This window comes from Eubalaena glacialis, chromosome X, assembly GCF_028564815.1.
Source record: "Eubalaena glacialis isolate mEubGla1 chromosome X, mEubGla1.1.hap2.+ XY, whole genome shotgun sequence".
NCBI classification, from domain to species: Eukaryota; Metazoa; Chordata; class Mammalia; order Artiodactyla; family Balaenidae; genus Eubalaena; species Eubalaena glacialis.
Window position 1 is genome coordinate 97,921,871 of NC_083736.1, and position 14,561 is coordinate 97,936,431.

Genomic DNA, 14,561 nt, shown 5'->3' on the forward strand with positions numbered 1-14,561 from the left:
TCTCTCACTTTGTCCCAGTTTACCCTTCCCCTCCCTGTGTCCTCCAGTCCATTCTCTACGTCTGCATCTTTATTCCTGTCCTGACCCTAGGTTCTTCAGACCCTTTTTTTTTTTTAGATTCCATATATATGTGTTAGCATACAGTATTTGTTTTTCTCTTTCTGACTTACTTCACTCTGTATGACAGTCTCTAGGTCCCTCCACCTCACTACAAATAACTCAATTTCGTATCTTTTTATGGCTCAGTAATATTGCATTGTATATATGTGCCACATCTTCTTTATCCATTCATCTGTCAATGGACACTTAGATTGTTTCCATGTCGTGGCTATTGTAAATAGAGCTGCAATGAACATTGTGGTCCATGACTCTTTTTGAATTATGGTTTTCTCAGGGTATATGCCCAGTAGTGGAATTGCTGGGTTGTATGGTAGTTCTATTTTTAGATTTTTAAGGAACCTCCATACTGTTCTCCATAGTGGCTGTATCAATTTACATTCCCACCAACAGTGCAAGAGTGTTCCCTGCTGGTTTCCTCTCCAGCATTTATTGTTTGTAGATTTGTTCATGATGGCCATTCTGACTGGTGTGAGGTGATACTTCACTGTAGTTTTGATTTGCATTTCTCTAATGATTAGTGATGTTGAGCATCCTTTCATGTGTTTGTTGGCAATCTGTATATCTTCTTTGGAGAAATGTCTATTTAGGTCTTCGGCCCATTTTTGGATTGGGTATTTTGTTTTTTTGATATTGAGCTGCATGAGCTGTCTGTATATTTTGGAGATTAATCCTTTGTCAGTTGCTTCATTTGCAAATATATTCTCCCATTCTGAGGGTTGTCTTTTCGTCTTGTTTATGGTTTTCTTTGTTGTGCAAAAGCTTTTACGTTTCATTAGGTCCCATTTGTTTATTTTTGTTTTTATTTCCATTTCTCTAGGAAGTGGGTCAAAAAGGATCTTGCTGTGATTTATGTCATAGAGTGTTCTGTCTATGTTTTCCTCTAAGAGTTTGATAGTGTCTGGCCTTACATTTAGGTCTTTAATCCATTTTGAGTTTATTTTTGTGCATGGTGTTAGGGAGTGTTCTAATTTCATTCTTTTACATGTAGCTGTCCAGTTTTCCCGGCACCACTTATTGAAGAGGCTGTCTTTTCTCCATTGTATATTCTTGCCTCCTTTATCAAACAAGGTGACCATATGTGTGTGGGTTTCTCTCTGGGCTTTCTATCCTGTTCCATTGATCTATATTTCTGTTTTTATGCCAGTACCATACTGTCTTGATTACTGTAACTTTGTAGTATAGTCTGAAGTCTGGGAGCCTGATTCCTCCAGCTCCGTTTTTCTTTCTCAAGATTGCTTTGGCTATTTGGGCTCTTTTTTGTTTCCATACAAATTGTGAAAATTTTTGTTCTAGTTCTATGAAAAATGCCATTGGTAGTTTGATAGGGATTGCACTGAATCTGTAGATTGCTTTGGGTAGTAGAGTCATTTTCACAGTGTTGATTCTTCCAATCCAATAACATGGTATATCTCTCCATCTGTTTGTATCGTCTTTAATTTCTTTCATCAGTGTCTTATAGTTTTCTGCATACAGGTCTTTTGTCTCCTTAGGCAGGTTTATTCCTAGGTATTTTATTCTTTTTGTTGCAGTGGTAAATGGGAGTGTTTCCTTAATTTCTCTTTCAGATTTTTCATCATTAGTGTATAGGAATGCAAGAGATTTCTGTGCATTAATTCTGTATCCTGCTACTTTACCAATTCATTGATTAGCTCTAGTAGTTTTCTGGTAGAGTCTTTAGGACTCTCTATGTATAGTATCATGTCATCTGCAAACAGTAACAGCTTTACTTCTTCTTTTCCGATTTGAATTCCTTTTATTTCTTTTCTTCTCTGATTTCTGTGGCTAAAACTTCCAAAACTATGTTGAATAATAGTGGTGAGAGTGGGCAACCTTGTCTTGTTCCTGATCTTAGTGGAAACGGTTTCAGTTTTTCGCCATTGAGAACAATGTTGGCTGTGGGTTTCTCATATATGACCTTTATTATGTTGAGGTAAGTTCCCTCTATGACTACTTTCTAGAGGATTTTTATCATAAATGGGTGTTGAATTTTGTCGAAATCTTTTTTGCATCTTTTGAGATATCGTATGGTTTTTATCCTTCAATTTTTTAATATGGTGTTTCACATTGATTGAGTTGCATATATTGAAGAATCCTTGCATCCCTGGGATAAACCCTACTTGATCATGGTATATGATCCTTTTAATGTACTGTTGGATTCTGTTTGCTAGTATTTTGTTGAGGATTTTTACATCTATGTTCATCAGTGATATTGGCCTGTAGTTTTCTTTCTTTGTGACATCTTTGTCTGGTTTTGGTATCAGGGTGATGGTGGCCCTTAGAATGAGTTTGAGAGTGTTCCTCCCTCTTCTATATTTTGGAAGAGTTTGAGAAAGATATGTGTTAGCTCTTCTCTAAATGTTTGATAGAATTCGCCTGTGAAGCCATCTGGTCCTGGGCTTTTGTTTGTTGGAAGATTTTTAATCACAGTTTCAATTTCAGTGCTTGTGATTGGTCTGTTTATATTTTCTATTCCTTCCTGGTTCAGTCTCAGAAGGTTGTGTTTTTCTAAGAATTTGTCCATTTCTTCCAGGTTGTCCATTTTTTTTGGCATATAGTTGCTTGTAGTAATCTCTCATGATCCTTTGTATTTCTGAAGTGTCAGTTGTTACTTCTCCGTTTTCATTTCTAATTCTGTTAATTTGAGTCTTCTCCCTTTTTTCCTTGATAAGTCTGGCTAGTGGTTTATCAATTTTGTTTATCTTCTCAAAGAACCAGCTTTTAGTTTTATTGATCTTTGCTCTTGTTTTCTTCATGTCTTTTTCATTTACTTCTGATCTGATCTTTATGGTTTCTTTCCTTCTGCTAACTTTGGGGTTTTTTTGTTGTTGTTGTTCTTTCTATAATTGCTTTTGGTGTAAGGTTAGGTTGTTTCTTTGAGAGTTTTCTCTTTTCTTGAGGTAGGTTTTTATTGCTATAAACTTCCCTCTTAGAACTGCTTTTGCTGCATCCCATAGCTTTTGGGTCACTGTGTTTTCATTGTCATCTGTTTCTAGGTATTTTTTGATTTCCTTTTTGATTTCTTCAAGTGATCTCTTGGTTATTTAGTAGCATATTGTTTAGCCTCCATGTGTTTGTATTTTTTACAGTTTCTTTCCTGTAATGGATATCTAGTTTCATAGCGTTGTGGTGGGAAAAGATACTTGCTACAATTTCAAGTTTCTTAAATGTACCAAGGTTTCATTTGTGACCCAAGATATGATCTATCCTGGAGGATGTTCCATGAGCACTTGAGAAGAAAGTGTATTCTGTTGTTTTTGGATGGAATGTCCTATAAAATCAATTAAGTCCACCTTGTCTAATGTATCATTTAAAGCTTGTGTTTCCTTATTTAGTTTCATTTTGGATGATCTGTCCATTGGTGAAAGTGGGGTGTTAATGTCCCCTACTATGATTTTTGTTACTGTCGATTTCCCCTTTTATGGCTGTTAGCATTTGCTTTATGCATTGAGGTGCTCCTATGTTGGGTGCATAAATATTTACAATTGTTATATCTTCTTCTTGGATTGATCCCTTGATCATTATGTAGTGTCCTTCTTTGTCTCTTGTAATAGTCTTTATTTTAAAGTCTATTTCGTCTGATATGAGAATTGCTACTCCAGCTTCCTTTTGATTTCCATTTGCATGGAATATCTTTTTCCATCCCCTCATTTTCAGTCTATATGTGTCCCTAGGTCTGAAGTGGGTCTCTTGTAGACAGCATATGCACAGGTCTTGTTTTTGTATCCATTCAGCCAGTCTGTGTCTTTTTGTTGGATCATTTAACCCATTTACATTTAAGGTAATTATCCATATGTATGTTTCTATTAACATTTTCTTAATTGTTTTGGGTTTGTTTTTGTAGGTCTTTTCCATCTCTTGTGTTTCCTGCCTAGAGAAGTTCCTTTAGCATTTGTTGTAAAGCTGGTTTGGTGGTTCTGAATTCTCTTAACTTTTGCTTGTCTGTAAAGGTTTTAATTTCCCGTTGAATCTGAATGAGATCCTTGCTGGGTAGAGTAATCTTGGTTGTCAGTTTTTCCCTTTCATCACTTTAAATATGTCCTGCCACTCCCTTTGGGCTTGTACAGTTTCTGCTGAAAGATCAGATGTTAACCATATGGGGATTCCCTTGTATGTTATTTGTTGCTTTTCCCTTGCTGCTATTAATATTTTTTTTTGGATTTAATTTTTGATAGTTTGATTAATATGTGTCTTGACGTGTTTTGCCTTGGATTTATCCTGTATGGGACTCTCTGTGCTTGTGGACTTGATTGACTGTTTCCTTTCCCATATTAGGGAAGTTTTCAAGTATAATCTCTTCAAATATTTTCTCAGTGCCATTTTTCTCTCTTCTTCTTTTGGGACCCCTATAATTCGAATGTTGGTGCGTTTAATGTTGTCCCAGAAGTCTCTGAGACTGTCCTCAATTCTTTTCATTCTTTTTTCTTTATCCTGCTCTGCAGTAGTTATTTCCACTATTTTATCTTCCAGGTCACTTATCCGTTCTTCTGCCTCAGTCTTTCTGCTATTGATTCCTTCTAGAGAATTTTTAATTTCATTTATTGTATTGTTCATCATTGTTTGTTTGCTCTTTAGTTCTTCTAGGTCCTTCTTAAATGTTTCTTGTATACTGTATTTCCAAGATTTTGGATCATCTTTACTATCATTATTCTTAATTCTTTTTCAGGTTGACTGCCTATTTCCTCTTCGTTTGTTTGGTATGGTGGGTTTTTATCTTGCTCCTTCATCTGCTGTGCATTTCTCTGTCTTCTCATTTCACTTAACTTACTGTGTTTGGGGTCTCCTTTTCACAGGCTAGAGGTTCATAGTTCCCGTTGTTTTTGGTGTCTGCCCCCAGTGGGTGATGTTGGTTCAGTGGGTTGTGTAGGCTTCCTGGTGGAGGGGACTGGTGCCTGTGTTCTTGTGGATGAGGCTAGATCTTGTCTTTCAGGTGGGCAAGGCTACATCTGGTGGTGTGTTTTGGGATGTCTGTGAACTTATTGTGATTTTAGGCAGCCTCTCTGCTAATGGGTGGGGTTGTGTTCCTGTCTTGCTAGTTGTTTGGCATGGGGCGTCCAGCACTGGGGCTTGCTGGCTGTAGGGTGGAGCTGGGTCTTAGCATTGAGATGGAGATCTCTGGGAGAGCTTTTGCTGATTGATATTACGTGGGGCCAGGAGGTCTCTGGTGGTCCAATGTCCTGAACTCAGTTCTCCCACCTCAGAGCCTCAGGCCTGACACCAGGCTGGAGCACCAAGACCCTGTCAGCCACACGGAATTATCAAGATAGTGGTCCTTGGCAAGTGAAACCACAAGATAGGAGGCTCGTGCTATGCCTGGTCCTGCTGAGCAATTTTCAGACTTCAGCTCATTTAGGCAACAGGGCGACTCTTCGGTGATGTGAGGCAGGACAGGTCCATGAGGCGGGTGGTGCTCAGCTGGTGCACGGCCTGAGGGGCCCAGTCGAAGCCCTCAGGGAAGGCCAACAGTGACCAGGACTCCCACCTCCTGCAGCTGCGGCCTCTTTGGGATCTCCCTCCTGGTGTCAAGTATCTCTCACTCCTGCTTTGGCAGCTGTGCCTTTACCCTGAGCTTCTTCATGAGGCTAGCGCTCCCTGAGGCAATGCATGAAAAGTGGGGGCCGCATTCCTAAACTCTTTAATATAGGAAATTCAAAAGAAAACTCTTTTATTTTTAAGCTTCTATATTTCAGTACTGCACAGCTGACAGGAAAGATGCCAAACATTTTCAGTGTGTCAAGTGTAAAACCCAGAATTTAGATTTTTACCTTCTCATTGAAAGGACCAAAGATAGGTGTGGGCCCAAGCCATAAAGTCCTTAAATCCAGAGTACACACCTGTAAGCCATGCTCACCAACCATTTAGTTTCTCTTGGCCCTTTCTCTTTTTACCTTTCTCAATTTTTCCTCTTTAGAATTGCAGCAATCAGATTGCTAAATATTTTTTCCTATGCTGAGAGAAATTAGTCTCTATGGAATAGCTGCACCGTGCTGCAGAAGTAGGCCTAGGAACAAGGGTATTGTCTCCATCACCAACTAGGCGTTATGTGAAGGGTTACAGTCCTCTTGTCCTTATAAATTCACTCAGCTTCCTGAGTAGTGAAGGGTGCACATTGACTAAGGTGTATTATCTTAATCTCTGTTGATTGTTATGCACTTTTTTTCTCTTTCATAAAAAGGAATACCTCTGATCTTTGAAAGAGAAGAAGCTATTAAGGAGCAGTATACCATGAGAAGATTCAGGTGCGTTAGACAAATTACATATATAATTTGTTGTTAGCAATTCATGTAAGACAGTTGATTCCATACTGTTGTATGTGACTCAGAAAACTTAATCCTTTCTGATAAAATAAAAACAGATCTGTATTTGCAAGAGATATTTGAGTGGAAATGTTGAGGAAAAGTTTTTATTACTACCCAAAGAGTCCTTAATTTCTGGTAATAGAATGATCAAGTATATTATAAGACCATTAGTACTGAATATATTAGTAATGCAAAGACTTTCAGACATTACAGGAATGATTCAAGAAAGATGTACTGAAAATACCTTTATTGCAGAAAATGTTCATCTTTTAAAATAAAAGCATTTCCCCTGAATGACTTCACTCTACTGACAACTCTAATTGTGCAGCAGTCATTTGTATGTTTATTTCTAGGGGACCTTCTTGTACTCACGAGCTTCTGAGATTGCCTACCAGCAGTAGATGCAGACCACTTAGAGTCCTGCATGGAGAACCCTCTCAGCCAAGGTGGTTACCTGATCGAGAAGAGCCACAGGTTCAGGCCCTTCAGCATCTCCAGGGAGCAGCCAGGGTGTTCATGCCACTACAGGCTCATGACAGTGCACCTAGGCCTCTACAGGGGCAAGCCCAGGCACCTCAGCGACTACAGGGGGCAGCTCGGGTGTTCATGCCACTACAGGCTCAGGTTAAGGCTAAGGCATCTAGGCCCCTACAGATGCAGATGAAGGCACCTCCACAACTACGGAGGACAGCCTGGATGCTTATGCCACTACAGACTCAGGTTAAGGCGCCTAGGCCTCTACAGGTACAGGCCCAGGTACCCAAAGAGCAGCAGGCTCAGGCCCAGCCCCAGGCCTCAGGAGAGCCACAGGATCTGGACCAGGTACCAGAGGAATTTCAAGGGCAAGATCAGGTACCTGAACAACAGCAGAGGCAGGGCCAGGTCCCTGAACAACAGCAGAGACAGAACCAGGTACCTGAACAGCAGCTGGAGCAGAACAGGGCACCAGAGCAGCCAGAGGTACAGGAACAGGCTGCTGAGCCTACACAGGCAGAGACAGAGGCAGAGGAACCTGAGTCATTACGAGTACATGCCCAGGTATTCCTGCCCCTACTGTCACAGAACCACCACGTGCTGTTGCCACTACATTTGGATACTCAGGTGCTCATTCCAGTAGAGGGGCAAAATGAAAGGTCACCTCAAGCACAGGCCTGGGCACTAGAGCCCACGCAGGCAGTTGGCTCTGTTCAAGCACTGATAGAGGGACTATCAAGAGACTTACTTCGAGCACCAAACTCACATAACTCAAAGCCGCTTGGTCTACTGCAAACCCTGATGGAAAACCTGTCATCAGACGTGTTTTACTCTCAACCAGAACAAGCACGGAAGAAAAAATCAAAAGTTTCTAGTCTAAGGCAGGCATTGGCAAAAAGGCTATCACCAAAGAGGTTCCGGGCAAAGTTGTCACGCAGACCTGAAGAGTTTGAGCTATCAGATTTAGAAGCCCATAGGCAAAGGCGCCAACGCAGATGGGAGGATATCTTTAATCAGCATGAGGAAGAATTGAGACAAGTTGCAAATGTAAGAGTTTCTGATATTTTTCCTAAGTCAAATATGCAGAGAAAATATGCTAGTTCATACTCAAGTGTTCCCTCTGTAAAAACCAAATGAAATAAATATTCCTTGTGTCCCACAGAAGATTAACTAAATAATTTGTGCTTCAAATAAATTATCCTGAAATTTCCAGATAATTGTGACTAAATTTGAGAAGGAAAAATTTGCTTGAATGACCCAGGTAATTGCTTAATATCTCTGTAGAGATATAGCTTTAATTATTAGTTAAATTTCTACCTATTATTCCCTTAACCAATAAAGGGACGTCATATGCACATTTAAAGTTACTATACTGGATCTTTAAAAATTACTTTCATAGGTCAAAATTTCAAATATAATTCATTAAAAATAAATACAAAAACAAATTTGGTTTTGTTCCTCCAACCTCTAAGTTTATTTTGCTCTTCCTTCCCATAGAATGCTGAATGTATTATTTAAGAGAATTGCACTAGCTTTCGTACATCAGGATGTTAAAGGTCAAACTGAGAAGGAAAAGCATTTTCTAAAACATTTTGTACATGGTTACCATAAGTATGACTTGTCTCACTTATTTTTCACTCATTTTACATAATTGATGAAGTACCTGCATAGAACATGACACAAGTTACAAATTCATCTCTGCACTCTTCTAAAATGTGGGGTGCAATATGTTAATCTCTTTATCTTATTTTGGTTTAGTCAACAAAACTTCATTCTTTCAAAATTCTCTAATATAAATGGATATAATTGGGCTGGAGTTGATGGATACAATCTGGCAAATCTAATCTGATCCTGAAGGGTTTGTGGGCTTCGTAAGCAAATTATAGAGGTCAAAAAGACCAGGAGAGCAGTTGTTTCCTAATACTTCATAGCATCCATTTACATAAAAGGAATCATTGTGAAGATCCTAAATTAAACCTTGGTATCAACATCCATTTACCTAATAATAATTAATGTAGTTATTACAAATGAACCTTGTCTGAACGTCTGAATAAGGGAGACTTTTGGTTTTTGTCCATTGAGTTAATTGAGCAAATACTATTTCCCTGACATGTTTAACATGAGAAAAGGTAAAAGCAACAAGAAAAGAAAGGCCCAAAAGGGGAAATGAATGTCTAGTCCCCAAAAAAACAGGAAGATAAGAAGCAAAAGAAACCAAATAGAGAAAGGGTGGCATGAGTCTAGAATGCTGATATTTGCCTGACATTAAGGCATCTAAAATGCTAATGACTATTCCAAAATGAGCCTTAGTAACAATTGGATCTAATGGGCTTTGCATTTTTTAAAAAGACTTTTATGCATTTCTGCAAGACTCATAGTATTAGTAGCATGACCCATACTTATTGGCATTCAGTGTTTTAAATATTTATGTGAGAAGCCATTCTAAAATGGAAGAAAAAGTTACTAAATAATAGTTACTAATCCCATGACCCTAGGATCTTGTATAGACATTCCTGCCTTTATGTGTAACTCTTAAAGAAAACATAAAGAAAAAGAAAATTATTGATGTTCTAGTCAAAGTCATAGGTCTTTTGAAATACCTGAAAATTTATTAGAGTTTAAAGACATATGTGAGTGCTTCAACTCACTAGAAGGAAAGAAAACACATTCCCATTATTCTCTTTGAGTTGGAGAAATATCAGTTGGCTTAAATGGGAAAACAGAAACTTTCCTAAACTACTAGGAGTCAATCAAGAAGAAATATTTGCACTGCTGTGTTGCAGATCTTCCACTGCACAGGAGGGCCAAACTTTGTAGTTATAACCGCTTATTAAATGTGACAGTTTGAGGCTATGAGTTAAGCTTTAGACCAGAGATTTTTAACCTGGGTCTAATAGGTGAGTTGCAGGTGGCCAGTGATCCCCCTGAAAATACTTGCAGAGACATGTGTCTGTCTGTATGCAGTTTTCTACAGAGAATCTGTAGCATTACTCAGATTCTGAAAGGGATCCAGGACCAAAAACTATTAGAAACTACAGGCTTAAATCAATTTGAATATTTGAAAATTATTTTTTTTAATTGAACATTAAGATGATGGGAATTGCTCGTATTATTTACAGTTTAACAACAAGTAAAATACTTATTTTCCTTTTTGTTTCAAGGAAAAGGAAGATGAATCATCAGATAATGATGAAGTATTTCATTCGATTCAGGCTGAAGTCCAAATAGAACCATTGCAGCCATACATTCCAAATCCTAAAGAAAATGAGGTAAGTTTCTCTATATGAGTTGCTGTGACACTAATAAGTGCCTGGAACAGTGGTTCTTAAACATTTTGGTCTCAGGATGTCTTTATACTCTTAAACATTGAAGACCCCAAAAAGCTTTTGCTTAGTTGGATTGTGTCATTCAATGTATGATGTATTAGAAATTAAACCCCCAAAATTTAAAATATTTACTACTTCATTTAAAAAGTAAGAAAACTATTAGATGTTAATATAAGAAACAAATTTTAATGAAAATAACCATTTTCCATCTTGCTTAATGGAAAACAGCTGGATTCTCATATCTGCTTCTGCATTCAATCTGTTGCCATATGTTGTTTAGGTTGAAGTATATGAGTAAAAGCTGACTTCTCACATATAGGTGGTTGGAAAAAGAGAATTTCCATAGATTTTTCAGATAATTGTCGATATTCTTTGAAATACACCACAACTAGAGAAGTGGAGTCCAAAACCATATCAGTGAAATTTTGAATATTCAGTAATATTAAAATCCACAAGTCTGTTGTGTGCTGTGAATAGATGTTTTGCTCATACACAATTTTGTATCTTCGTGCATTGGTCAGTCGGAAAATATTGGTTCACTGTGTATGTAGATCTTTCCAAATATTTACACGTTTTATTTTACAACACCAAAAAATAGCATTTGTTAATATCATCAATTTCATCATAAAAATTATTGAGTATTGATAAGCTGTCAAATGCACAGTGATAGATGAGTTTAAAATTCTAACATTCAATTGAAAGCTCAATTTTATCATTGCTAACAACTAACATCAGTTGTTTTTTCCTTGAATTGATAGACTTACTTTGTTGATTTTAAATAAAATGCCTGCCAGATACCCAAGTTGAATAACTACAGTTTGTCTCATCAGTCATTCTTTTAAGTAAAACTATTGCCCATGAAAAATTCAGTAGTTCAGCTTGTAACACAATCACACATACTTTTTCCCTTGATCATTTCTGTTCTGAGATGTAGTTTATGACAGGGTCTGGGTCATTTAATCTGTCACTCATTTTCTTAGATTTATGGGAATAATCAAGTCAGTCCTGGTGTCCAGGTTGACTTTTGTTTTCACAAGTTTATTAATAGATATTCAGCACATGGTATTGGTGGGGACCGAGTAGCAGTTTCAATTCCTGTGAGGACAAGGTAGTGTCATTATAGACAGCATTCCTTACAGCTAGCTATCTAAAAAATTTTTGGTCACTAAGGACAGATAGGTGGATGGGTGAAGAACTCAGAAATTCTTGCCTTACTCATAGTGAGTCATGAGTCTCATTGCTGTTCTTAATTAGGACAAGGGCCCAAGATCACTATATTTCCTCTTTCAAGATGCTTCACAGTAGTCCATTATGATGTATGTCATGGACAATCATCCTTCTTATTTTTCTTTTTTTTAATTTTATTTTATTTATTTTTTATACAGCATGTTCTTACTAGTTATCTATTTTATACATATTAGTGTATATATGTCAATCCCAATCTCCGAATTCATCCCACCACCACCCCACCCCCCTTGCTTTTTCCGCTTGGTGTCCATATGTTTGTTCTCTACATCTCTGTCTCTATTTCTACCTTGCAATCCCGTGCATCTGTACCATTTTAATAGATTCCACATAAATGCATTAATATACGATATTTGTTTTTCTCTTTCTGACTTACTTCACTCTGTATGACAGTCTCTAGGTCCATCCACGTCTGTACAAATGACCCAGTTTCGTTCCTTTTTATGACTGAGTAATATTCCATTGTATATATGTACCACATCTTCTTTAACCATTTGTTTGTCGATGGGCATTTAGGTTGCTTCCATGACCTGGCTATTGTAAATAGTGCTGCAATGAACATTGGGGTGCATGTGACTTATTTTTTATATATTTTTATGTGTTTAATTCCATATCTGTACATATACACACACAGAATGGCATGATAGATTTTTTAAAATATCCTTTACATGCAGCTGTACATATTTTTTTAACATCTTTATTGGAGTATAATTGCTTCACAATGGTGTGTTAGTTTCTGCTGTATAACAAAGTGAATCAGCTATACATAAACATATATCCACATATCCCCTCCCTCTTGCGTCTCCCTCCCAACCTCCCTATCCCACCCCTCTAGGTGGACACAAAACACCAAGCTGATCTCCATGTGCTATGCGGCTGCTTCCCACTAGCTATCTGTTTTACATTTGGTAGTGTATATATGTCCATGCCACTCACTCACATCTTCCCAGCTTACCATTCCCTCTCCCCGTGTCCTCAAGTCCATTCTCTACATCTGCCTCTTATTCCTGTCCTGCCCCTAGGTTCTTCAGAACCTTTTTTTTTTTTAGATTCCATATATATGTGTTAGCATACAGTATTTATTTTTCTCTTTCTGACTTACTTCACTCTGTATGACAGTCTCTAGGCCCATCCACCTCACTACATATAACTCAATTTCATTTCCTTTAATAGCTGTGTAATATTCCATTGTATACATATGCCACATCTTCTTTATCTATTCATCTGTCGATGGACACTTAGGTTGCTTCCATGTCCTGGCTATTGTAAATAGAGCTGCAATGAACATTGTGGTCCATGACTCTTTTTGAATTATGATTTTCTCAGGGTATATGCCCAGTAGTGGGATGGCTGGGTCGTATGGTAGTTCTATTTTTAGTTTTTTAAGGAACATCCATACTGTTCTCCATAGTGGCTGTATCAATTTACATTCCCACCAACAATGCAAGAGGGTTCCCTTTTCTCCACACCCTCTCCAGCATTTATTGTTTGTAGATTTTTTGATGATGGCCATTCTGACCGGTGTGAGGTGATACTTCACTGTAGTTTTGATTTGCATTTCTCTAATGATTAGTGATGTTGAGCATCCTTTCATTTGTTTGTTGGCAATCTTTATATCTTCTTTGGAGAAATGTCTATTTAGGTCTTCTGCCCATTTTTGGATTGGGTTTTTTCTTTTTTTGATATTGAACTGCATGAGCTGTCTGTATATTTTGGAGATTAATCCTTTGTCAGTTGCTTCATTTGCAAATGTATTCTCCCATTCTGAGGGGCGTCTTTTCGTCTTGTTTATGGTTTCCTTTGCTGTGCAAAAGCTTTTAAGTTTCATTAGGTCCCATTTGTTTATTTTAGTTTTTATTTCCATTTCTCTAGGCAGTGGGTCAAAAAGGATCTTGCTGTGATTTATGTCATGCAGTGTTTTGCCTATGTTTTCCTCTAAGAGTTTTATAGTGTCTGGCCTTACATTTAGATCTTTAATCCATTTTGAGTTTATTTTTGTGTATAGTGTTAGGGAGTGTTCCAATTTCATTCTTTTACATGTAGCTGTCCAGTTTTCCCAGCACCACTTACGGAAGAGGCTGTCTTTTCTCCATTGTATATTCTTTCCTCCTTTATCAAAGATAAGGTGATACGTGCATGGGTTTATCTCTGGGCTTTCTATCCTGTTCCATTGATCTATATTTCTGTTTTTGTGCCAGTATCATACTGTCTTGATGACTGTAGCTTTGTAATATATTCTGAAGTCAGGGAGCCTAATTCCTCCAGCTCCATTTTTCTTTCTCAAGATTGCCTTGGCTATTCGGGGTCTTTTGTGTTTCCATACAAATTGTCAAATTTTTTGTTCTAGTTCTGTGAAAAATTCTATTGGTGGTTGGATAGGGATTGCATTGAATCTGTAGATTGCTTTGGGTAGTATAGTCATTTTCACAATGTTGATTCTTCCCAATCAAGAACATGGTATATCTCTCCATCTGTTTGTATCATCTTTAATTTCTTTCATCAGTGTCTTATAATTTTCTGCATACCGGTCTTTTGTCTCCTTAAGTAGATTTATTCCTAGATATTTTATTCTTTTTGTTGCAAAGGTAAATGGGAGTGTTTCCTTAATTTCTCTTTCAGATTTTTCATCATTAGTGTATAGGAATGCAAGAGATTTCTGTGCATTAATTTTATATCCTGCTACTTCACCAAATTCACTGATTAGCTCCAGTAGTTTTCTGGTAGCATCTTTGGGATTCTCTATGTATAGTATCATGTCATCTGCAAACAGTAACAGCTTTACTTCTTCTTTTCCGATTTGAATTCCTTTTATTTCTTTTCTTCTCTGATTTCTGTGGCTAAAACTTCCAAAACTATGTTGAATAATAGTGGTGAGAGTGGGCAACCTTGTCTTGTTCCTGATCTTAGTGGAAATGGTTTCAGTTTTTCACCTTTGAGAATGATGTTGGCTGTGGGTTTGTCATATATGGCCTTTATTATGTTGAGGTAGGTTCCCTCTATGCCTACTTTCTGGAGAGTTTTTATCATAAATGGGTGTTGAATTTTTTTGAAAGCTTTTTCTGCATCTACTGACATGATCATATGATTTTTCTCCTTCAAT

General features: G+C 37.6%; 1 protein-coding gene across 6 annotated transcripts in view; it reads left to right on the forward strand.

The window, feature by feature from the left end:
- The window catches only part of NRK (Nik related kinase), a 142,280-nt gene that overhangs the window by 87,751 nt on the left and 39,968 nt on the right, over positions 1–14,561 (forward strand). For all 6 annotated transcript variants that reach the window (XM_061177973.1, XM_061177968.1, XM_061177969.1 and 3 more), the window contains 3 exons: positions 6,293–6,356; positions 6,770–7,937; positions 10,052–10,159. In XM_061177973.1, the coding sequence (XP_061033956.1) occupies positions 6,293–6,356; positions 6,770–7,937; positions 10,052–10,159 (1,340 nt within the window). The remainder of the gene's footprint in view (positions 1–6,292; positions 6,357–6,769; positions 7,938–10,051; positions 10,160–14,561) is intronic.